General features: G+C 40.2%; 1 protein-coding gene across 4 annotated transcripts in view; it reads left to right on the plus strand.

Annotated features, from left to right (window-relative positions):
- The window catches only part of qkia (QKI, KH domain containing, RNA binding a), a 59,606-nt gene that overhangs the window by 12,508 nt on the left and 20,925 nt on the right, over positions 1-26,173 (plus strand). For all 4 annotated transcript variants that reach the window (XM_043263260.1, XM_043263262.1, XM_043263261.1 and 1 more), the window contains exons 2-4: positions 5,201-5,343; positions 17,732-17,848; positions 23,091-23,234. In XM_043263260.1, the coding sequence (XP_043119195.1) occupies positions 5,201-5,343; positions 17,732-17,848; positions 23,091-23,234 (404 nt within the window). The remainder of the gene's footprint in view (positions 1-5,200; positions 5,344-17,731; positions 17,849-23,090; positions 23,235-26,173) is intronic.

A 26,173-nucleotide genomic window follows, 5' to 3' on the forward strand; every position in this document is an offset into this window, starting at 1 on the left:
GAGCCGAACAGTTACAGTGTGACACTTTGCAGACATAACCCTGCAAATCGAGCACTGGGTGCAAGGGGCACTTGAGTGTTGGAATTCAGACCTGGATCCTGTTCAGCATTTAAAAAAACACTGGCTGAGTGGTTGCATTGCATGAATTGTTTACTTAAACATCTACTATAAATACGTAACATAATATCTCAATCAAAAATTAAAATGCTGTTGTCATTTTCTCACTTTCAAGATACAATGGAAGAAAAAAAGCAACCAAAACATTCTTTAAAATAGAAGTCAAAAGTACACAATGATGCCAAGTAATCAAAGTTGGATGAACCTTTTAAGATTTATTGCAATAATCATGTTCAGACTCAGTGGAAGCTTGAACCAGAGTTAAATTCTTTTGGGTAAATTCTTTTCTGTAGGTTGTAGGATTCAGTGGGAGTGTTGTAGTTCAGTCTCTGGTAACTGATTACATTTGAGTTGGTGCGTGGCTGCACCGTCCATGTAAGCTCTGAATGAAAGAGACAGAGATTTTTCTTCTGTATTTGACTTTTTCACCTCTGCCTTCCTCTTTTTCAGAAGCAGAGGTCTTTTTTTTCTTCTGACAGGGAGCCGAGGCGCTGCCCAAAATAATGAATGTTTATTTATGAAATTCAGCTCTAATATTTACAGAAGACAGTCTCTGAAAATCTGGTTCTCTGAGCAGTTTTTAACTTGGCCTCTCGTCAGTTAAAGTAGACAAACTGCAATAAACAAAAAAAATAATCATTACCTTGAGGCCAGTCAATGCTCATGAGTTTCTTACTTACATGTACTACTTTTTCTCACTCTTTTTTTTTTTTTTTTTTTTTTTTAAATTAGAATGGATATTGCTCTTTATTGTATAGTTTTTCCAAGTCAGTTACACAGTCTGAATTGTTTTGTGCAGCATATTTCCATAATGGTGTTTTTGCAGCATCAAGTGTTTGCCGTTTAATTCTTTATTTATGACATGGAAAATTTGGACTGCTTCAAGGAAATTGAGAATCTCTTGCATGTTGTACCTGCATAAACAAGCTCCCATCACCTGATTTTTGACAAGCTGTTGCATCTCTTTAAACTCGGCAGCATATTTCTCTGGAAGAGCCATATTAATGCTGCAGGAAAATATTCTCAGTGGCAAAACATGAAATGCAGTGCTGAGTTCACAGAATTCATGCATGAAGCAAACATTTCTGAAAGGATTTTTACTTGCTGGCCGTCAGCAGTGAAATGTACTGAATTCTGAATTTTGGTGGCAAAGGATTTTACACTTTCAAAAAAGGTGTGCACATTTTGATAAGGGATGTACACACTTTCCAAAGGCCCTATCTCGAGCACACCGTTTTCTTTCCCCCCCCCCAAAAGAATCCCCTCTTTTCTCAGTTTGGAAGTTAAGTGCAGAATTGAATTGTCTGTTGAGATAAAGTCGTTTGCAGCTTGAATAAAGCGGAGAATGCATTAAGCAGGAATCTTGTGGATGCAGAGGCTAGCTGTGCTTTATGATAGCTGAAGTGTATTGCTTTAAAGTGGAAAAACTTGTACATCAGCAGACTTTCATCTCAAGCACCTCTCTTTTATTTTAATCTTAAAGAGCTTTGAGCGCTCTCCATCTTTTTGTGTAACATCTACTAAAGTACCAGCGGAATCACCGTTTCTTTAAACTCTGGCTGTTCGCTGTGCTTCATCCTCCCTTCCTTATCAATTAAGAGTTTTTTAATAGAAATGGTAAATTCAGACCTTTTGAAACCAAAGCTTGTTCAGTGTGCTGAGGTTTATACACTTTTTGTTCTGATATTTGAAAAGCTGATGTGCTTGACAGTAGTAATACCGGTATATTTAAATATCCCTTCTGACATAATAAAAAAATGACAGTTGAACACTCAAATCAGTCAGGTCTAAAAGTATTTTTATTTTTCTCCCTAAATGTGATCTTTGAATTGAATTAAGTTGGTTTGGTTGCATGAGGACGAGTAACTACTTAGAGTGTTTCCTTTGACTGGTAACAAATAAATAAATAAATGAATCTTATAAATATCTGTTTAATAGCTCCCAGTTAACTAGTCCTCAGACAGATGGAAGTGCTACAAGCTGCAGCTTTCACAGTAAGAGTTCTGTCTTTGCATCGGCCTTTTCCTGTTAACCTTTATTCTAATATGAGAGCCAGACCTCTATTCATTGACTGCAGATGTCATGGGTAGCATTTCTATGTATATTTATATAAACCTTTTTATGTAGTTATAGCTCATCTTTACTGAGGTAGTAATGTTGCTTATATTAGCCATCATAAGGGCAGGACAGTTCTTTTGATGGATGGGTTGGCAGTGAAAGGACAGGAGAGAGAAAGTGTAGTCTGTTCAGACAGCCTCCGATTCAGGGTCTTGGGATGTTTTAACCTTGTTTACCTGCTCACCAGTTTTGAGGAGAACTGTTTTGGTTTTAAAGTGTGCACTGTCCGCCTTGCTTTCTAATACAATTTTTGTAATTTTTTTTTTGTTCTTAACATGCAGTTCCTCCTCCTTTTGCATTTTTATGCCTGCCACCCTATTCTTCCCTCCATATAGTACTGTTCAAAAGTGCTTTGAAGTTGTTGTTCTGTTTTTTTTTTTATAAATTTTTTGATCAACAGTGAAGAGTCGGCAGGAAAATTGTTTAAAACCAGTTGTTTTGGGGTTTTTTTTTGTCCTTTTTTCGCACCCCAATGTGCAGGGTAGCCCACATGGTGCGTTTTCGTAACTGCACGATGACCTGTAGTTTATTTATAGGTAGTGGAACAGGCAGCACGTCATCAGCATACCTATCAAACTGAACCCAGAGCAGTCACAACTTACACAACCACTTTTTAACCCCCTCTGTCACGAAAACCCAACTCCAGACCAGCAGCCTGACCCCTGAGCTATTGTGGGACTCAGTGTCTTGCCTAATGGACCAGGATTTGTTGTCAACACTTCTTCACATTCCTACCTCACCCCTTAGTAGAGTTTAAACTGCGACCTTTGTGCTGGCAAACAAGGTACTTAACCATTAGGCTACCAGTGGTCTGGGCTTTGAAATTAGGACTCACCTCGTAGTTTGTGCCTGCTAATGGCATGTGCTCAATAGCTCTCTCTCTCTTTCTCTCTCTTCTGCTTTATGGTAATGTGGCATTTCAGTGTGGCTCTCTTGTTCAGCCAAAGGACAGAAACACTTTAGTTTCTATTTTTCATTGGCTCTTTTTTAAGTGCGCACTAAAAGAGTGCTTTTAGGTGCAAGGATTGCATGCGTGTGACAAAGACAGGCAAAAATAAAACGTGCACACTGCAGATTATCATTTACACTTAGGTTTATTTCTGATGTATATTAAAAGGTCACACGGTGAGGGACATATACTGTTTGAGACTTGGAGCTGATTTAAATGAATGGTGTTCTTGTTCATGACCCATTTCTGGTTGAGTCGAGGATATTTAAATTTTTTAATTCCTGCTTTTACTTTAAACTACTCTCTCGCAGTCCAAGAATATTAAACATGCAGACACACAGCACTTTTACTCCAGAGAGCCAGAGAGAAATCCTTCCTGCTGTAGTGTGCTGAAAGGGGGAATGAGAGCCACTGGGTGGAAGCGAGGGATGGAAAAAGAGAAGGGTGGAGGAATACGAGGTTGAGCTCGGGTCAAGAGAGAAGATGGATCGAGTTTTGTGAATGTGGCTAATATACTTGCAGCAGTTGTCATCTCTTTTGGGACTCATTGAACGTGCGAGAAAAAATAAGTTGTGTTGAAGGTTTCATCCTTACATGGCCCATGAGCTGTTGTTGTTTTGATCTGGGTGTTGCGTCACTCTTCAACCCCTCCCAGGATTCTGGGGCCCCGTGAAATGCGCGCACACTCAGTATTTCCAGTTGTTGGACATAAGTTGCACATATAGGGAAAAATCCAAGGGTTTGAAAAGTGACACTCAATGTAACCAAAAATTACTCTGGCGTAGGCGTATCAGTGGGTTTAGTGAATTTGCTCTCTTCTCACCTGATTTCAGACTGACCTGGATCTAACACTTTCCTAGTTGTCAAACGCTCTGTCAGAGTTTTTTCAAGTGTGTAAGCACTAGTAATGCTGTGATCCCACTTTTTTTTTTTTTTTTTCTTGATACTGCTGAGACAGTGCTGAATTATGTGTAGTACAGAGTGGAATGCATGCAAACTAGGTTTATTTGCTTTTTTTAGTTATGTAATGTGTAGATTTATACAAAAATTCAAGAAATTCTATTTTTTTTAAAAACGCTGTTGAATTTTGTTCACTTTTTTTTATGTATTCATAAATACATTTTTTTTTTATTTAATAGTATTTCACAGTTGCTGTATTCTTAGTGAGGCTTCTTTTAAAATTGAGGTCAGCAAGATTTTCTTCACAAACTTCTAAACGGTAGTGTTTCCACAGCGGAGAATGATTTTGAGAGCAGCGTACTTGAGTTCCAGATCATTTGTCAGTTAAGGCTATCATGTAACTCTAAAACATTTGGAACATAATGCACGATTTGTTGCACGGTTTTTGGACAGCCGTGACTAAACCTAGTATTGGATTTGCATGCCTGCTGCTCATTCCATTTCAAAGCGCCACCAACGTTCCGTCACTTTTCCAGGTATCAGATCAGTGTGTCCCAAGTAATTACTCTTAATGCAGACAGTTCCTTTTGTGTAATGCAGTCCTATATGTCACAACAGGTGTATTTGCTGCGCCATCTGCTCGTTTCAAACCCAAACTATCAGCTCATTTAGCTCGCTAGGTTTTAAAGCACAGCCGCTATGTGTGAGGGAGGGAATAAGCGTGAGGGTGTGTGTGTGTGTGTGTGTCTGTGTGTGTGTATGTGTCTGTGTAAGCGTGACAGGAATGGACATCCTGAGCTTAATCATGTTTTGGCAGCAGCAGTTTAACCTCATCTGGAGCTGCCAGCTATGAAAGAGTCTCTGTTTAAAAGATCTTACTGTTAGCACTGAGTTCCTGTTACTGTGAAACTTGAAAATACGTGTTTCTTCGTGTTTTTTTTCCTTCTCGTGATATTTGGCAACTGAATTTACGGAGAAATGCACTGGAATGGGGCCTTTTGCACAAATAAATTTTGCATTTTTGTCTTTTTTTTTTTTTTTTTTTTTTTTTTTTTTTTTTTTTTATAACTCTGCCGTTTCTTATCTGTTTGTCTATTTTTTTTTTTCTACCTGCAGAGATAACCAGAGTGAGGAAAGACATGTATAACGACACAGTGAACGGTCTGGTGGACAAACACCCCCTGGAGTTACCAGAGCCAGTGGGACCCATTGTACATCTACAGGAGAAACTCTTCGTACCGGTCAAAGAGTATCCAGATGTAAGTCTCACACATGCACTTTGAACTACTTTTTTTTTTCTCTCTCTTGGTCTTGAGCTGCTGCTAGAAACAAGCACAGTGATTGACTGTTACTGTAGTGACAGATGACTGACAGTTATAGTGTCTGATGAAATCTAGAGGTGAGAAGGTTTACTTCTGGTTCTCTAGTGGGGGGAAACACGTCGTTTGGGAGTAAATGAAGACTCTCCGTCATAAGGTAGTTCAGCAGCAGTAGTTTTATCAGTCCCCCGCAGGGAGCTAGGAATGGTGCCGGAATGCCACGGGCCATGTTCTAGTAGTAGAGTGGGATCTTTTTGGAGTGTGTTCTGCATTGAAGAGAACCATTTTCACCAGTAAACACATGATGTAGCTTGACGTTTAGATGATCATGTTTGACATTTTCTCTCATATTCGTGAACAGAAACACACACACTGGTGGCCCGTATCACAGAGGGAGCAATTTTGCTGCCTAATTCTTCTGCTAGGTGGACAAGGGAGAGGGGAAAGAGAGAGAAAAAGGGGGTTAGCAGAGCATGAAATGCGTTTTCCCTCTGACGGCCCTGATAAAGGCCACCCCATCTGTCCCAGTAGACCACACACACACACACACACACACACACACACACACACACACACACACACAGGGAGAGAGAGACAGGTTTCTCTCAGTTTGAAGCAGTTAATTAAGATGGAGGCTGCTGCTCTGCTTATCTTTATTTTTTGCAGAATGTTTCTTTTTTAAATTGGCCTTGACTTTTAAGCACTTCCTGCAATGATTACTGCTTTACTTGAGAAAAATATTCACATTTGTATGACCTGGAATGCTGTACATCAAGTTATTGAGATATTAGGTTAGGAATGAGACAGTTTTACACCCAGCAAGACAACATTTATGCATTCTCACTGCAAAAAAAGTATACTTCTGTCATTTAATTCAAAACAGAGAACAATTTGTTTATTTTAATGTATGTAGGTGTTTAAGAGTGTTCATACAACGGTCCGTCTCAGAATAGTAGGAACAGCTATTGGAAAACATGGCTGACCGTTTTAGAATAAACAGCACAGCTCTGTCATGCCATGGAAAATATAGAGTAACTGTGCGTGTGTGTGCAGGAGGAGGACACATGCACACGCTCACACTCACAAATTCACACTCACACACATCCTCACACACCAGTGTACATAGAATCCCCAGCTGACCCCCTCAAATCTGTTTCTCTCTCACTGTGTTCCCTGCAAGTCTCGCCTCATTATTCTTCCCCCTGGTGGTTAGCATGAGTCACTGTTTCACAACACACAGGCGCACACACACACACACACACACACACACAGACGTTTCCACCCTAATGTTCTAAACACGCAGGGAAAGGAAGAATAATTGAGCTGGGAAACGCTAGCGTTCTCTTCAGTCACCGTCTCTCTGATTTGCTCTTTCAGGCAGGAGACTTTGCTCGGTCATCCAATCAGCATCTTGATTGAGAATAAAGTGTGTGTGATTGGTGATTCGGAGGTGTTGATATTTAAATGATTTCTCTGTTGCCTTTGAGTTAGATGGAAGATATTCCATTGGTGTTTTATAACTTAAACCCGCTGCATATTAAACACTCTGCAGCTTGACATCTGATCTAGTTACAGTTCAGCTTGCTTTACATTTTTACTTTCAATTCACAATTCTAGCACTTACACTGTAAAAGGTTATTTTAAAGTGAAGTCTAATGGAGGAGAGAGGTCTCGTTTAAAGTGTCGAGTGAGAAGGTAAAAGCATGCAGGAAGAAGCGCATGTAGGCTCATCCACCAAGGTCAGGCCCCTCTTTCCAGACTAAACGTCCGATTGCACGCTCTTGCTTTGAGAGTAAACTGAAAACACTCACTGCTTTTAAAATAAACCCACCCAGTCCTGGACTCTTCCATATGCGTGCGATTTGTTTTCTGTATTTAAAAATTTTGTTAAATTGTTTTTGTTGCATGCGCAACCATTTGCAGTGTAACATGATTTTTATGACCGTCTATATATACAATAAATTAATATGAGAATAGAAAGGACACAGGAATGAAAATAGAGTATCAGCATCAAACAAACAATGAATAGAAAAGAACAAATATGTATAACAAGATTTCAATGTAGAAAATAGAAACAAGTATTTTGAGCCTGAATCTTAACACGTACTTGTGGGTAATTGGGTCTTGGTTCCTCTGTCTTCAGAACAGAACGTCCATTTCATAAAAATAGCTTGTCCTGTGAACGTGACCTGTAAGTTTACAAGTGTTTGTATCTGTGAGCTTGTGAACACTTGTGCGGCCAATCAAAAGAATCTAACCTTAGATCAAACAATCAGGGTCGACCCGCGACCTTCAAAACATCTTTGAATGCACTCCAGTAGCTGCCCTGTTTATAAACCTCTGTCTATATACAGTAACAGTCTTTCTCTCCAGAGCTTTTCAGATGGAATAGACTGCCTGGAAAAAAAAGATGGCTGACAGACCAGGTCTATCTGGAAGTGACAGTTTTCCTCCCCCTCTCTCTTGCTCTATCTTTGTCTTTCCTCTAGTGCTGCCAGTGAGTTTCAGCGAGACGTTTAGCTCCCTCTCTCCTTGGACAAAATCCTATTACATCACCTGTCGTCTACGAACTGCTTTCTGCTGTAATGTTGCTGTTTGTGTGTGTGTGTGTGTTGCAGGCTGCACACTGTTATGAAGATGTATGTCTGTGGTTTAGTGTCTGTGGCCACAGGGTTGTATAAATAACTCCGATTCATTTAGCTGGTTACATATTGTAATTTTGTTGACACGCTGCACAAACACCGGTATCAGTAAACACAGGCACATCTGCATCAGCACATACTGTTTTCAGAGTTTTAGCTAAATTCTCCCTCTCAAAACAGCATTATTCAGCCCATATGTGTGCAGTTTAAACATGATCCTTTCTCTGAGATTCAGGAACGGTCACCTGTGGATTCTGACTCGACACGAATGTTCAGTTGCATTCAGTTTTAGAGTCATTCTTGAGCTGAGGACGCATGGGCCTCCTGTCTAATACTGAGATTAGTGAAGGTTTTCAGTCGTGATTATTCCTCCCTGCCTGATGGAAGATGGGAGAGAAGGGTGGTGGGCCTGCTGGGGGATAGAAAGCATGTTTTTTTTTTTGTAAAGCAATATTGAGGTAGCTTGGAGATCAAACTAAAGCCTCCAGTTTTAATTTGCAGGTTATTACTGGGGCTTTTGAAGCCAAAGGACTCCAATCGAGCCTCGCAAATGACACCGAGCCATTTCTGAAAAGCGCACTGATTCATCAGAGGAGGTCTGCCCGCACACAAGGACCCCTCGTCACCGCTTCTCTGTAGATGCCAGTCTTTTCATTTCACTGACGTTCGTTCTTAATTGCTATTTGTAAATGCAGATGTTTCACATTTTCGGCATGCAGAAGTGTAGTTTAAAAATTATAGCACCAGCGCTCATTCAAAACATTGTGAACGTCAGCCATCCTGCGGAACATTCTGGAATTGTTGGAAAAGCACTTTGGTTCTGTCGCAATTTAGGCCTCAAACCTAATGGTAGAGATGTAGTGATGCAAACTAATACAAGCTACAGAAAGAATCATTAGTATTCAGCCTACCAACATGTTGGTTTCTCTAGTATCAAGATGGCAGATTTGGCCATCATGGGTGTTTTCCGACATGACTGTGATACCCAAAACCATTTTCTATGTAGGCAGCTCACTAGGTTTTGAAACTAAGCCACTGTGTGTGTGGCTGATGAATTTCAGAGACTGTAATTGGGGGCCTCCGCAGACAGTCTTGGCAGGTGGACTAGAAGCCAACAACATCTTCAGGGATGCATATGAAATTGTGTGTGTGTGTGTGTGTGTGTGTGTGTGTGTCCAGTGCATTGGGCTGACTCAGAGAGAGAGAGATTACATCCTTGCTGCCTCCTCTGCCCTGTTTAGCATGCTCGTGTTAATTCAGACACAAATTACATTTGGCTCCAAAAAAAAGAGGGCAGGACTGACAGTCAAAGCAAAGTGATGCAGGTTTCATCCACATATTCTTCTCCAATCCATAAGTAAATGGCTCCCTATTAATAGTAACCATTTCAGTCACCTCTGTAGAATATATCGTTCCTTATTGGGATGTTGTTTTAAATATATATTAATTGCTTGTGATTTTGTTTTTAGCGTTCAATTAAAAATAATACTAATAAAGTACCTTTCCACAATTACACTTGACTTCTGCTATCTCTTCTACATTCTTAGCTCTTGATACTGCAGTGGTGTTAATATTGCTGACTCTTGAATGATGAATGGCTTACGCTTTTCCTCATTTGTAAGTCGCTTTGGATAAAAGCGTCTGTTAAATGATTAAATGTAAATGGAACTGTAGCTTTTAGTAACACTAGTCATCTGTTAAACCACCTGTTTACCGCACCACCACTGCGCTCATGTGGCTTTTGTTTGCTTATTTTGTTATTGTATGTCAGGACTAAATGCTGGGAGCTTACAAAGATTGATTTTGCTCCTGGTGTTTAAAGAGGATTAAACAAGAGAGAAAGAGAGGTAACTAGATGAAAAAAGATGATTTATATTAGGGATAACAGGCTGACACACACACACACACTCTCTCTCTCTCTCTCTCTCTCTCTCTCTCTCTCTCTCTCTCTCTCTCTCTCTCTCTCTCTCTCATTCTCTCTCTCTCATTCTCTCTCTCTCTCTCTCTCTCTCTCATTCTCTCTCTCTCTCTCTCTCATTCTCTCTCTCTCTCTCTCTCTCTCATTCTCTCTCTCTCTCTCTCATTCTCTTTAGAGAGAGAGTAATTACTTTGCTCTCAAAGGACTCATGTCATAATGTTTCAGATTGGATTTTCTGCCCTCCAAATTATTGCACACACACACACAGAGAAGGAAAGTGAGGGATATAGAAGTCTAATTTGGAATAGCCATAAGGTTTGGACTGTTTGAATGCTTTTTTTGTCATTTGGATTTGTCTTGTGTGATTTGCTTGTGCATTTGTTTGTTGGCCTTGTCATAAAACCCTTGATCTGTCACACTTCAACAGTATGAACATGTGATCAAACAATCCCATGTGCTGGTATTATTGTCTGTCTGGCAGAAACAGTGTTGGACTACAGATAATTTGAAAAAAATTAAGTGTTTCCATTCCAGTTTTTTTTTTTCTTTTGCTCAAATGAGCTGCAAATAAGTAGTTGGGGTTTAAGCTTTAAAACTGCTGAAATCTAGAATCTCCCAATTCTTACGTTCAATCTGAGGCTGTCAAACACGTTTGATATTTTGAGCCAATTTTAGAACATATTTTAATGGTACACATCTCCTAGCAATAAAGCCCAGGCTTCTGTTTGAGTTTCTTGTTCAGAACATCATGAAAGTGATAGTGTGTGTGATCAGCAGTTGTTTAGCGTGTGACTGTTCTTCTCTATATATTTGTATGTAAATAATGCCTGCTGTTAGTAGTTTTGAATATTGTAGTGTATTTCAGCCTTACCCTATGAGTTTGCAAACAATTTTAACAACTGGCTCGTAAGAGTCATTAGTTTAAGTACAGCTCAATAGAAAGAGATGTTGTTTATTTTATATTACATTTTTATTTTATTGTACTATATGGCAACCAAGTGTTTCACTTATCACATTTAATCATGTTCACTACTTGGCTGAAGCTATTTTAATTTACTTTACTTTGGTGCTTTATATATTCAGTATCAACACGGGTAAATGTTTTTAATAGACTGTTCCTTTGCATCAATAGAAGACCTGAGACATCCTTGAGTTGTTAATAGTCAATAATCTACTGGTGTTTGCCTTTTTTGTTAAAAGAATAAATAAATAAAACCAGTTCTAAACAAAAACCAGATTCCATTGCGAACCCGATGGAGTTGAAACTGTTTCTCATCTCTGCCCCTCCACACGCTTGCTTAACACAGGTTAATTAGTAATTAGCAAGGGCGTCCAATAGGTTATCTCTGCTCCTCCTGCTCTCACTCACTCTCCCACACTCAGTTTCTCTATCTCTCTAGATATATGGCATATAGATTAATTGAATGATATGCCGAGACTTTTGAGATTTTATTTTGTATGATGAAATACAGATATCCAAGTAGACGCTGCAGAGACAGCAGCAGAACGATCATGGATTGTAATGTTTTCCTCTTTCCCTCCGGAGGATTGAACTAAATGTGATGCAGAGAGCGAGACAAAATGCAAATGTGGGGCAGAGAGAGAGCGAGGAGGTGTACAGGGATGACTAAGGTAAGAAATGAAGTGCTGAATAGAGAAGATGTGTAAAGCTGCAGAGGAAGAGGGAGGTGAGGCAGAGGTGATGCTGTGTGCTGACACCTGTTTACAGAACCAACTGAAAAATAGAGGACGGAGCAGAATACAGAAGTGATGTGGTGAGAGAGGAGACTGTTTTCTGATGCTTTTTTTTTTTTTTTTTTTTTTTTTTTTTTACAACTCTGGTGACAGATGTGCTTACACTGTGGCGAGCAGATTGTTATTTCAGTGTGTGTGTGTGAAGAGCGTGTCTTGTATCACTCCACTGGGAGGCCGCAGTTGGATGCATTACCTCCGATTTTCTTTTCCAACTCGCTGGATTAGCTGTTTTCAGCGCTCTCCCTCCTTTCTCCACATGAGTCCTCTCCCTGTTTTCTTGGCGTTGTCCAGAACTGAATAGAACCTCAACTAGTGCAGCGTTTAATGCAGTATTGTACTACTACTTCTTTTTTTTCCCCATCTGCCCTCGGCTGATAACGGGATGCAAACAAATAGGACTGATTTTCAAGTTCTGCTAAATTAACTTGCATGGTTTGGCCCCTGTTGTTCAATTTGTATTTTAATATTTTTGCGGTATACCAAGTTAGGAGGTCCCTGTATAATTTACGGCATTCACTGAGAGACAGTTTTTTATTCATAATATAGCTGAATGGGCATTAGAACTGAAGTATGCCCAAAATGACCTAGAATTTAATTGAAATTCAAATCATTCAAGAGATCTAAGAAAAAGGGGTAGTTCTTTGCCACAAAATAGTTGGAAATCTGACAGTGCTACTAAAGAGAAGCCTGTCGCTAGATCTAGTTGAGACATTTTTATTAAAAATCACAAAATTGTGTTTTATTTGAGAGAAATAAGAAGAAGAATTGATTGAAAAAAAGTATGAATTGATTGTTGGGAATAGGAGATACAACATGCATTTTGAAAACAGTGGAAATATGGTTTCTGTAGTGCCTCAGTTTGTGAATGCGGATAGAATCAACTTGAGATTTATGTATGGAGTCAGTATGTTCAATACTTTTATAGTAGAAATGTTGGGCTTTTCTGAACTTTTAAGATCAATGTTTGAGTTGTCCGCATGGAACTATGCACTCAAGCTTACGTGCTGTGTGTTCTTTGACCTTTTGACCTTGTGTGTTGATTTGTTTTCTGTCAACACCTACAGGTTGATTTGAATAAATGCTGACGGGTGCAGTCTGATTGGTGTGAATGCTGACTGCCTGCATTTTCATTGGTCATGGAGAAGCTAAGAGAGTGCATGATTGCACCCTATCAAAAGACACAGCCTTATTTAGAAGCAAAGGCCCCAGACAACTGATCACAGTTGCACATGTTCTTAGTGCGGTCAAATGATTAGTTGCGATTAGTTTCATCCAAAAGAAATGTTTGATTACTTAATGTTCGTGAACTTTGTATATTTATAAATGCACACACACAGTGTGTGTATATTTATGAAGTATTTACTTTTGTATATTTATATTCATATAATTAATATTATGCATACTTTTCAAAAATATGTGTATTTTATTAGGGCTGGGCAATATATGATATATTCGTGCGCATCTTATGAAAGCCGGTTCTTTGATTAGCAGTAAATGTCCATCACCTGTTTTTAAAAGGAGCGCCAGTTAATGCACAGAGCCGTGGATCAGTATCACAGCGCTACATGTTCTATTCTCTGCCATCCTCAGCGCTTGAGCTTTTAAACTTTGGCCTTCGTACGTCTTAAAGTTGCAGAGTTTCGACTATCCTTCACTCCTGTTCCTTTCCATCCCTGATTGACAGTAATCCCATTTTCCTCTTTTTGCTGGTCATCTTTTTTTGTTGTTGTTTTTGGTGATGCCATTACCAGAAAGTGTTAAATATTCTGTTATAAAGGGTCGTGAGTCGTGACCTTACGAGCAGCGTGGAGTGATTGTGATGGAGGAGAGCGAGGTAGAAGGAGAGTGGAGGGAGCGGGTGGGTAGGAGGTATAATGTTGCGTTAGCGTTGCTGCTCGTTTGTCTCTGTCAGGTCCCTCGGCTACGTCCCTGAACTGCTCAACTCTCCGCTTGCTCTCACATTTAGGCTGTTCTGTTATACATCCCTACAGCTTAACACTGACACCCTCGCACACACACTCTTGTGCACAGCATATAGATTTTTCAGTTATGTGGGCATGTTACCAAGGTTCACAGTGACGTAATCAAATAGCAGCTGAAGGACATTGATTCTCTCTTTACCCACTATTAGGAACCCTGTTCGTCAAATCAAACATAGCCAATTTGAATTGTTTTTGTGTGTTATATTTTGGCTAATCAGTGTCTTTTAGAAGTTTGGCAGGATTGTTGTAGTTTCCTCACTACAAAAAGGTTTGAAAAAACAACAGTCTGACTAGAATGACACAACAAAAGTACATCGCTCCCATTATGCTCAACAAAGCTGTCTACACTAGAAGCATCTGAATCTGTGATGACACTTCAACTCCCTATGCATGTTTTTTTTTGTGGGTTGCGGTGCTATTCTAGTCAGCTTCCTTCCTGTCTTTTGCCTGGAAAAAAAATAAAATGGATAAATTGAATTTAGTGATCATACGTGACCCTGAACCACAAAACCTTAATACCAATAGCCAAAAATGCATTGTATGGGTCACAAATATTGATTTTCATTATAAGAATCATTAGAATATTAAGATAATCTTGCATGAAGAGATTTTGTAAACTTTTTGTAACCTTTGTAAAATTCAAATATAATTATTTAAATTATACAGCTCAACTTAATTTAGGGACTTTATTTGGACAACTTTAAAGATGATTTGATTAATATTTATAATTGTATTAATATGTAATACATTTAATATTTTTCACCATCAGGTTCCAGATATTCAGACAGTTGTATCTCAGCCAAATGTTGTCCTATCCTAACAAACCGTACGTCAGCGGAAATTGATTTATTCAGATTTCAGATGAAAATTTCCCCGTATGACTGATTTGTGGTCCAGGGTCAGGAATAGGTGGTGCGAGTTTCATTTAACTTATGTAAATGAGTGCAGCGGTCAAGTGGTTGTGTTTTTCTGTCTGTCTGGTGTGTCTGGATTTTAGATTTTCCTCGTTGGTGAAATAACTAAACAAGCTGATGTGTGCCACACACACAGAGCCCTGTGTTTTTTTTAGTGGCAGACGTTTGTGAGGCAGCAGGGTGGAATTTTCCAGGCTTTTTGCGGTTGATCTCTGCCCCTCTCAAACTCTCGCAAACACGAGTGCCACCATATAGTCAAAACGCTCTCTCATGTTTTCGTCTAAAAACGTTAGTATTTCTCTCTCCCCTTCTCCTGTATTATTCCTCTCGTGCCTCCCTTCCTCCCTCTACAGGAAGTAAAATGGTGGCATCTCCTCCAGGCTGTAATTACTGTCTGGTTCCAGTATTCAAAGTGAGCAATTTCCCCACTGCATCAGGCCGCTGCTCTCTGCCATGTCCAATCAACATCAACACACGCATACGCACAGAGGAGAATCCGCTCTCATCTGCATGGAGGGCGAGATGGTGCAGGTGTGCTCCTGTGGAAGAGAGGGAGTGATGGAAGTTCTAATGCTAACTGATCATCTTGACGCATCGTGTTGTTGCATATGCATTTTTGCTTCTGTTTTATCACCGTCTGATTTGTTTACAGTGCGTGTGACGGTGACGACAGGGACAGTCAGCACACATGTTCACCTAAGGCATTGTCACTTCTGACTGTCTTATGATGGTGGTGACACATGATGCGGCGTGCTGCGCTGCTGCTTCAGTACAGTTTTACACGTGTGCCTTGCTCGGCGTCTCATGAGAGAGTCTGGAATGTGTGTGCAGAACTCCAGCGGTTCTGATCCACCTACACAGTCAGAGCTGTCGGATTACGCCGCGTCATCTGTGTTGAAACAATAAGCCGTTTGAGAGAAACAGCATTGTTCTCCTGTTTATCCAGGCAGGTCATGCCGCCTGTTCCTTGGGTTTAAATAATTGGGAGTCAGTCTTTTTGGGAATTCCTTTTCTGATGATCTTATTGCCCACTGCAAAGGCTTTGGAGTGTCGCCATTTTATTTTGGCTATTGAGTGGAGTGTCGATTGTTGGTAGCATAAGGCTTTTAATAAGAAACACTGCAAGAGTTAAAGCTGTTAGAGCTAATAGTAGCAACGGGAAACAAAGTGTCCAATTGTCCAAATTATTTACGGGCTAGGTCAATTTGTCAATTGTACATTGATTTTATGTGACTATGTATGTAGTCATTTAAAAATGGGCACATTCTTGGTTGCCCCTCTGTTAAATATTCAAAAACAAGTATATGTTCCTGATATAATAACTATTGTAAGTGTGAAATTGGTACAGTTTTGAATATTCATTGATTTTGAAATCAGTGGTTTTTTGTAACGCTTGTTAACTGTTAACTATGACTCTTCTCTCGATAAATTCTTAATTTGCTGCTTATTAATAGTTAATAAGCTGCAAATTAAGAAAGGTAGTTAAGTTCTGATATTGGGTGCTGTTAGGGTTTGTAGAATATGGTCCTATAGAATAAGGTATTAATGTGCTTAATTAGCACTAGTAAATGGCTAATATTCTAGTAATTTACATGCTAATAGGCAACTAATAGGTTTAACTGAAGAAGGGTGACCAACTTTCTATTCAAAGAATCCAGAAATGTAATAGTAATTGTAATTTGTTTTAATTTAACTTCATTTATACACTTAACTATGTAAACATAGTTTTTAGTAGGCCTCATGTAGTATTAAAGTAGTGCTACTTTTAATATGTTCCAGTACATCAAAGATTTTAAATGTTTAAAAGTTCTTTCAGTTCCGAGCGCACATTGCGTATTTATTTGGCAGCCTGTACGTGAACTTTTTGTGAGTGATAGAATGTGGTTTTAACACTCATAAATAACCAAACCCTGCGCGCGCAGAACTGGATTAAGCACTCGGAAGCGGAGCGACAACCGTATTAAGCTGCAGTGTGTATGTGGCCTCTATTCATACAGGACAGGATTAAGCACTTACAAGAAGACTGACTCCCTCTGTCTTAACCCTGAGTCAAAAGTGAACTGATAGAGATAGAGAGTGAAAGAGTGGATTTTATTTTATTATTTTTATTTGGAGCAGTGCTGTCGGAGAGGCACTGTAAAGCTGGGAGGATTACGGAGGTAAATAAAGCGTGTTCTCAGACAAAGCCCCGGAGCACAGCGTCAGGGACAAGGGCCACGATAAGACCCCTCCCCTTCTTTAATTTTCCCCCCGTTGTTTCATTTCTTATTTACATTACATACAGCCGGCTTTTCCCCTTTCCATGCCTTGGAGCACGATAACAGAAAGAAAGAATTATGAACGACATAAAAAATGAAGAGCAGGAAGGAGGAAAAGCAAGAAAGAGGCTTTGCAGCGCTGCTTAGCATTCTGTTTGGCAAACATGAGCTTGACAATGTTTTTGAGCTCTCGTTTTTCTATCCCACTTCCTGAGTTGTTGTAGCCGTAGCTCATAAACGGCTGCCAGAGGAGGAAGAGTGATTAGCCGCCTGGTCAGTTGAGGTATTTTACGTCAGTTGTTGATTTATTTTTTTCAAATTTAATTTGGAAAAGTGCCTTGACGCTAGCTTGTCAGAAGATGCACTGAAGCTAATTGAATTATTAGTGTGGGAGAGAGGGTTTTTTGTATGTTGTCGCTTGAAATAAACAATTACACACCATGCTTACAATATCAGGCAGACAATTCTGAGGGTCTTATAGTGCAGCTAATTTAATTATTGTCTTGTTTCTACTACATACAGATTCTCCCTAGTGGGCTTTCTGTGGGAGAATTGTCAATGGTCTCCTTTTTTCAAAAATAGTTCTATTCAGAATAACTGTTTCTTACAATTTAGTTTCATTGTATGGAAGTTGCAATTAAACTAATCAACTCCTTTTTTTAATGTTTGAATTTAAGTGTTAAAGTTTTGAAACAACAGGGATTGTGACGCATTTATTAATGGATGAAGTATTTATTTGAATTCAAGTGTGACCCACTTTTTAGTGAGTTTTTGTGAATACACACAGTCCTGTTTTTGATAAAAGATGCTATCAGTTTCCGAATGTCTTCTAATATCCCTCTCTTTACTTTTTTTCCAGTATAATTTTGTTGGGAGAATTCTTGGCCCTCGTGGACTCACAGCAAAGCAACTGGAGGCAGAGACTGGCTGCAAGATCATGGTTAGAGGGAGGAGCTCCATGAGAGACAGAAAGAAGGTGAGGCATGCAACAAAACATCTGATTTTAAGGATATAGAGATACATTTATTGATATTAACAGAAATAACATCTGTAAAAAATGATCTAACGCTTAATTTAGTCAGTTTCAGTTGTGATGTAGGAGATTTTATTAGATTTTTTTTGTGTAAAAATGGCAGCACATTGAGAGGAAAAAAAAAAGTGGGGCACCAGCACAACTTGTGACAAAATTGTTGCACCAGCAGGACATGTCGAACCAGCTTGGACAAATGTGACCACTTAGTCACAATTTGGAGCTTTCTCAACCCCTCTTCCTCCTTCACAGACAGTTCTGCTGACGTTTGCCATTTGGATCCAGTTTGTCCCTAATGAGCCAATTCACTCATTTGTTCTCTCCAATGACTTCTTTTCCTATCTCCTGCACACTCACGGTTAGCTCGCTCGGCTGAGGCCCAGTTCTATTTCAGGACTGGCTGTGGTGGTGTGGGTGTCAGAGAGAACAAAAGCACATGGTAGACATACTAGAAAGTAGGACCCAGTTTTTTCTTTACAGCCTCAGAGGAGGCCCACTGTGTGATCAGCAGAGGAAGAGCTAAACCCTGAATGATGGGAAATTATGGCTTCAGGTGGGAGTTATGTCGCACAGAGACATAACAGTACTGCCCCGTCAGCTCTGGCAGGGACTTACTCGAGGGTCGGGGCAAAATGACATTCGTACGTGTAACTGCTCAGCACTACATGCTGAAAAACCAGAAGAAATGGCTGATTCTATAGTAAGCAACTGTGCTGATTTAATTCTAAAGTGTTGGACAATCTACAGAGATCCTTTTGCCGGGAATCAGCATTATTTGGCCAGTGTAGTCTTTGTCTCTCTCTTCGTATCTGTCAGAGTCCCAGTGGAGCGGTTTTATCAGGAAATCCCCATCACTGTGCATTAGCATTACCACACACACACACACACACACACCTGGGCCCCAGCTGTGCTCCCCTCTGGAGAAGCCATATGTGTGAACTCAAGGGCTTGATGCAGAAATTGATTAATCCTAGAAAGAAGTTCTCTCTCGCTCTCTCTCTCTTTATATAGCATTTCTGTAGTGGTTATGTATTCTGTTGCCCTGCTGAATGTAAAACACACACTCCTGTCTGAATGACTAATTTAAAGCTTGCTAGAATATTCCCCAACACAGAGAATAAGCTTTCTTGCTTCCTAGCAAAGGTTCTCAGAACAGTCTACTGATTGATTCTGTCATACTCCCTTTTCACTGAAATGTTGCTTAATCTTGGCTAGGCAACCTGCGAATTTCTCGCGTTTCCAACAGTTTTCAGTAGAGCCAAAAGCTGACATAACTGTCCGTTACTACAGTATAGAGCACATTATGTTCCGCTGATGTTTCTGTCCGCAGTCCAGCATCAAGCTTTCTTACTCTTAGTTCATGCTCATAGTTTTAAAAAAAAAACCTTTTTAAAGAGGGTATAAAATGAGAATTTACTTTTTTAAAATGCATTTTACTGATCTTATTGTGAACGATTCATCTATGCATACATTTTATTTGTAAGTTTGTTTGACCACTTAATTAATAAAAATGCCTCAGTATGCTTAACTTCTCCAATAATAATTGACAACAAGTTAATTTTTACATATGCCTCTGTCCAATTAAGTCATTTGATAAAACCATATCATCTTTTTTTTTCTTTTTCTTTTGTTAATCCTTTTTACTTAAATGTACATAATAATACCAAAAAAAAGTCAATACATTTTTAACAGTATTTTACACCATCACCATTTGTTTTTCATTGCCTTGTGTGTATTTTCATATCTCAGTGTTTCATTAGTGAATGTGAGACTGAGTCTGCAAATAGTGAGATACACACACACCAAATCAGTTGTGTATAGTTAGACCTATCTAAAGAGTCAGGTCTTGGCTGAGGGGGTTGTTTATTTAGCGTCCATTAGCCGAGCCGTTTTTGTGCTCTCAATAATTTAGTTTACTGCTGCCTCTGGGGACTGAGGGAGCGATGGAGTTGTAGAAAAATAGTGGAAAGAAAAAGGAGTGACTTTCATTCAGAGAAGTAGAGTGGGAGTCTTTCTCATCAGAGCGTTTGGTTATAGGTCATTCGTGGGGATGCGACACAGTGCGATGAGCTGTTTGTTAGTGGTGTGTTTATAGGCAAGGATCACCTGAAGTCTCAGGAGAAAATGCTTCGTTAGCCCTAAATCAGACAGACATTTTATTTAACTGCTCCCCAAAGGTGGTTTAAACCCATTTACCCTCTCAAAAGCTGGGTATGCACCAGTTTGCGCAGCCTCAAGAGACTCTACGTCCTCACGCTTGTGGTATGTATACTGAAGCCGAGCTCAGGTCGACGTAATGGGAGAGGACAGGACAGACAAACTCGGGATAATAACCTGTCCCACTGTGTAGCTTCGTCCTCTGATCAAACACTGTTCAAATTGAGGGCTCTCAAAAACCACAGCACAGATCAAATGTAACAGACGGCCACCCTCACCGGAGCATCACAGAACCTCTCCAGAGCCACACAGTAGGCTCTCTGAAGCTTTTTTTTTTTCTCCCCTCTGTCCCTCCTCTCTTTTCAAGTCTTTGTTCTTGGTTAAATTGAGTTCCCTTTCTTTCTTGTTTCTTCACACCTGTATCATAGCACACATTTATAATAGGAAACAAGTTCCTTAAAGTCACTATGTAACAGAAGTGACAGATCTTTTTTTTTTCTCCATATTGTGACATTCATCCAAGGGAAAATAAAAAAAATAACATAAGGCAGTGGCCTGGTCCTAGCTCTTGGCTGGTTGATTAGAAGGAATTGAGGACCAAATGATTGGAGAAATCTGGCATAGAAAATTCACAATTAAAAATCTAGGTATGTTCGAGACGTTGACATTCATGCATTAAATGTAACAGATTGTTAACACTATTGAAACTTTTTTTTTTTTTTTTTTTTTTTTTTTTTTTGCCAGTGTTGGTAGTTTGAGGCAACCCCCCACCCAACTAAATTTTTCCACTCCTGTTGAACAGGTGCCTGTAAACTACTCCACATGGGACAGCTGTTCAAGACTGTAGCTTGAGTTCAGTCTGCTCTGCCTGATATGAACAGTATTTATAGGGAGGTGGGATTATTTCCAACCAGGACGTCTGCCAGTGGAAACGAAGCAGTGCCTTTGAGTGGTTTATTTTGCTCTGTTGCTCTTGGTGCACGTACAGTTAAGATTGACAGTTCGGTCCATATACACAAGCCAAAGTTCCACAAACCCTCTCACGTTTGCTGACGAGCTGCTTTTGGAGTCATTCGTGTACTTTTATGTCATCACATGTATCGCCCATCACATGTGTGTCGCCTCGCTGGTAGTTTCGTATGTCTGTAAACAGAATCTTTGCCCTCTTCAGAGGCTTTCGGGTTGTTCTTTCTGCCCGCCCCTCACCCACCCTCAGAGGACACAGAATGACCTTGCTCCTTGATGGGCAGGGGCGGGTGGGTGTGTTTACGTTCATGCCTTTGCTCTGCTCTGAGCTGAAGGTCTCTTTCCATACATGGATGACACAGCATGTGCTCACCTTGAAAACAATGCAGTAGCTTTTGCTTTTTTTGCTTTGTACAGTTACAGGCCATGATTGGTCAGGATTATTTTTTAGGATATCTATTTTTAACAGGTAAAGCTAATTGGTGCATTTGGCAAGTTTAAATTGGGATGTCTGGGTACTACACAGATGTGGTAAATCAGCTAGAATCACTCCAGCATAGTGTGAGGCAGAGTTATACCTTGGTGTCATGAAAATATTGAAACAGCCCTGTATTGTTCACTTGTGTATGTGTGATCATTGCTATAGAAACAGTATCCATGGCAGTGCCGTGGAAAGCGGTGTCACAGGCACTCGACTGGGTCTCATTCGGTGTATTAGTAAGCATGTCAGGTGGACCCTTCTCCTCCCTGCTGAGATCCACCACTCTGTGCTCGTTTGTGAAGCAGGCATGCTAATTGAGGTGTCTGACTGAGCAATGATCTGAAAGCATCATGGGAAACATGGGGGGAGGGACAGATGCCGACATTATACTTGTAATCAATGTGAACAAGAGGTGGTTAGGGCCGGTCAAGTGGTCTTTAAACTACTTTACCTTGGAATCCTGTCCTTCTATTACTGATAGTTTCATGCATAAAGGGTGTGGGATTGAAAGTGAATGCGTTTATATAAAAAAAGCTTTTAGCATTAATTGCTCAGTCCAGTACTTGATGGATAGTGGAGATATTTGCTATTTTGCTGTGTTACTGTAGAAAGAAATGTACACAAGTTTGCAACATTTTCCTTGAGCTAAAGGGGGCATATCTTTTTGTGCAGATTTAAAAATAGTAAAAGTGGGTCTTCCATGTGTATTCTCATAGGTTTTTGATTTTTCCACACCTTTTAGTTGTTTGGCACAATGTGTGGCTGGTGAAATGTAGGTTTGTAGCGTTGTTTCTACTCCGGGCTAGATAAACTGATCTCTTGAGGTGTCGAAAGCTTGGGTGTTGGGTAATTGTTGGATTTGACAAAGACCCACCCTCAAGTGTGCGAAGCTTTTTCTTTATTCAGTTTAGCACCTCCGACTGTTCAGATGGCTCTACTGTAGCATAATGGCTTTCTTTGGAGGCCGCTGTTAACCCAAGCCAATCAAACGGTCATGCACACCAACTGCAGGCCATTTTAAATGATCGCTGGGAGAATTGTGCTCAGAGAGCTTCACTGCTTTTCCTGTTCTGATTAACATTAAGATATTTTTGGCCTCTTGTATCAGTACGTTTGACTTGTACTGAACAAATAAATTTTGCAATTGACTGGTATGTAGTTTTTTTTATTTTCATGTTTTTTTTTTTTCTTATTCATAACAAACCATTATTTAGTGAGTGCTAAACAGCATATGACTTTATCTAAAATTAGTGGCAAAACTACTAGTTACCAGAATTTTCAAACAGTAATCTTCCTGCTTGTGGCAGCTGACAGACTATTTATAAATGTGGTGGTAAATATTCTACTCCCAACGCATGTTAATGTGCTCTGGGGTAATAGCCGCTGTTTGAAGAACCGGCGTCTTTAACTCACTGTGAGACTGCATCAGTGTGCCGGCTGTCGTCTATGGCAAGAAAATGTCACACTATCTCACACTGACTCAAAGTTTGATGTCCTGTAAAAAATCCTGTCATCGCTACTAACATTCTCTCTCTCTCTCTCTCTCTCTCTCTCTCTCTCTCTTTTGTTGTCGCCATTTCTCAGGAGGAGCAGAACAGAGGGAAGCCAAACTGGGAGCACCTAAATGAAGACCTGCACGTGCTGATCACAGTAGAGGACACACAGACACGTGCCGAGATCAAGATGAGAAGAGCTGTCGAAGAGGTCAAGAAGCTACTGGTGCCTGCAGTAAGTTGCGAACGCACATTTCTACTTACCGAACGCATTTGTGCGAGTGGAAAGTGATTTGCTGCAAGTGTTTTGACCTCTGAGATCTCCTCTACAGACCTGCCCGAGGCATGTGCTTCGTAAGGCAACAGTATTGGATTTAGCAAAATGCTTTATGCTGCTTCCCGTCCTAGGTCCTAGACACCTTTGTGCATACGGGCCTAAATTTTTAATCCCACCCCTGACCCCTGGCTTCAGTCTTCTGCTAAAATTTGATATTTTTATCTCAGATTCCCAACAGAGAACAAATGGCGCTCTGCAACCTGCTTCCCACATATTTCCGCCCCATTCCACCTTTCTATTCTCCGCTCCTCCGTCGAATGCCGCAGGGGGTTGGGGAGCTTAAGTCAGGGTCTCTGGCTCCAGGCTGTTTTGCCTGCAGTGAACAGAATGGCTGGACAGCTGCAAGAGCCTGTTTCCTATCAGGCGACATGGTGAAAAGGCTTCGACCCGCTGAAACCTGGCCAGAAGCAGCCGTTCCGCCCAGCCATGTGCCTCTCGCTTCATTTCAGAGCGGGACACAGAGTCCTTGGCGTTCTCTGACTGCTCTCAGGCACCCGCTTTCTCCTGTTTCTTTGTGAAGGTTTTTTTTCCCAACTCTCTCTCTAGGCCAAAAACCCCACATTTCGCCTCTTGTTTGGGGATTTTTTTTCCCCTTTTTTTATGCTCATATCTCTTTTGTTCGTTTGAGCAGGGAGGCCTTAAACCCTCCACTCACACACGCTCGTCAAAGAAAACAAACATACACAGTCGACCGAGTGTGTGACTCATTTTTTACAGTGTGTGGGTGGGAGATGAGTAAATGGCTACATGCTCTCTCCAAATTTTCATTCCGACCTTATGCACCCCTGAGATCAAAGTCATCCTCACCGTGTATATTCTCCTTTGCCATAAACACACACATACACACACAAACTATGCTCAGGCTCTCAGGAGGCCTGTGTTTGCTCTACTCATGCGTTTCATTCAGAGTTACACAACGCTCTTGGTCTTTTATACAAAACTGAATATTTTCCTGAAACAGATTGCTTTTGTAGTGTAAATGTAACATACTGTACGTCTGCTCTTTTAAATCACTTAAAGGGAACGTCTACCCAAAAGCGAAAACCGTCATTACACCATCATGACTTTCTTTGTAAAATAAGTTTAGCCCCGTTTTAAAGTTTGAATCAATATAAGTGGATTATTTTTAAGTGGCACACTGGCCGTGTTTCCATTACCATTCACATTGCACAAATTCAAATTTCAGAATTGACAATTCGATTGAAAATAATAATTTGCAAAACTGCAATGGAAATGGGTTCCTCATTTACAAGTCACGTGGCACATGTAATTTATATGAACCTTCGTTGACATGACTTGGTGTGAGAGGCAAAAAGTTACGTTTTAGTCGCATAACATTGCTTAATGGAAATCCTGTCATTTCACAATACATTTTAATTAATGTTTATAAAATATCACCCAAGTTTTGCGCAAATCTGTAGTGGAAACTTGGCTACTGTTTGCTGCAAGTTTGTGGCGCTGTTATAGTGACTTGCAATAATAAAACGTCCATGCGATCATTGCATAGGAGTGGGAAAATGACAGAATTTTCATCTTGGCTGATGTATCTATTTAAGTTTTGCTGCACAGATAAAGCTCCTCTTAAACATGCTGGTTTTGTGTGGCAGATTGACTCTAATGCCCTTTATCATGCCATGCTAAACTGGATTAAATGACAAACCGTCCATCTCAGCCCGTGAAGTCTTAATGAAGGATATCTTTGGCTCATTTAGAGGCATGAAATTGTCTTATTAAATACATCATAAAACAGACGAGGTCACAGTCTGTTTCCCCTCGGCTCTCTTCATTTTGTCATTGTGGAAAGGATTTGATTGGTTAGGGCAGAGAAAAGGGGGGCAGTAGCGTCTCACAGCTCTCCAAGAGAGGCTCTCTGTTTTATAAACATCTGCGATATTGATTTTTACCTACCTTGAGAGGCAGCTAGCACATTACCGCATGAATCTGTAATCCTGGCTCGGGCCCTGAAGAGTTGCCACAGCCGAACGGTTCCCGCTCGCAGAGACCAAATTGAAATTTTCAGCCTTGCTCAAGGAATCGGTTCCACACACAGCATTTGAATGATCGTCAGACTCGGATAGAGTGCATGAACGGCGGGAATGCGCGTGCACACAGCCTCAGAGGCCAGGGTTAGAAAGGGGTGATTGAGAGATTCGGCTCAAAGGCCCTGTGAACTTTTCAACTCCCGCCGAGAGACAGAGGAAGGTTGAGACATCGAAAGAGAGATTTGAGTTGAAGGTGGGCTGGTAATGAAGGTAGTAGCGAGTGAGAGGATTAAGGCAGGAACGTAATAGAAGGAAAAAGATAAGAATCGAGCCACGCTTTTACATGCGGATCTCTTCCCACAGTTCTTTTGCTCCAGTCTCACTTGTCTTTTCACTTACCCGTGGCATAACATACAGTAGAATATTAGTAGAATTAATTTATATTAGTAGAATTAATGTTATTTATTTTATTGTTAGTCATTCAGGTTTATTTTTAATGTCAAATTTATTGGTGATAATTTAAGTAGCATGGAATGTGTAAATTGTGATTTTTAAAATAAGAGATTTTTTTTTAAATATACTTGCACATCTAAATGTATAACTGTCCCGGCAAGAGCACAGCCTCATTTTGGTGGAAAAGGCATACCGTATACTGCTCAAACAGTTTCTATCTCACACCCCTGCCCTCTGTGTACCACTTCACTGGAGGGACACCCTGTCTTTGTTCAAAAAAGTGCTGACATACACAAGGTAATGTATAAAACACTCAAAGAGCATTGTGTATCTATATATCTTTTTGAGTTTGCCATATAGCATAAAATTCAGATTTAGAGCTTTAAACTATGGATCACCGTC

This window comes from Puntigrus tetrazona, chromosome 17, assembly GCF_018831695.1.
Source record: "Puntigrus tetrazona isolate hp1 chromosome 17, ASM1883169v1, whole genome shotgun sequence".
Taxonomy (NCBI): Eukaryota; Metazoa; Chordata; class Actinopteri; order Cypriniformes; family Cyprinidae; genus Puntigrus; species Puntigrus tetrazona.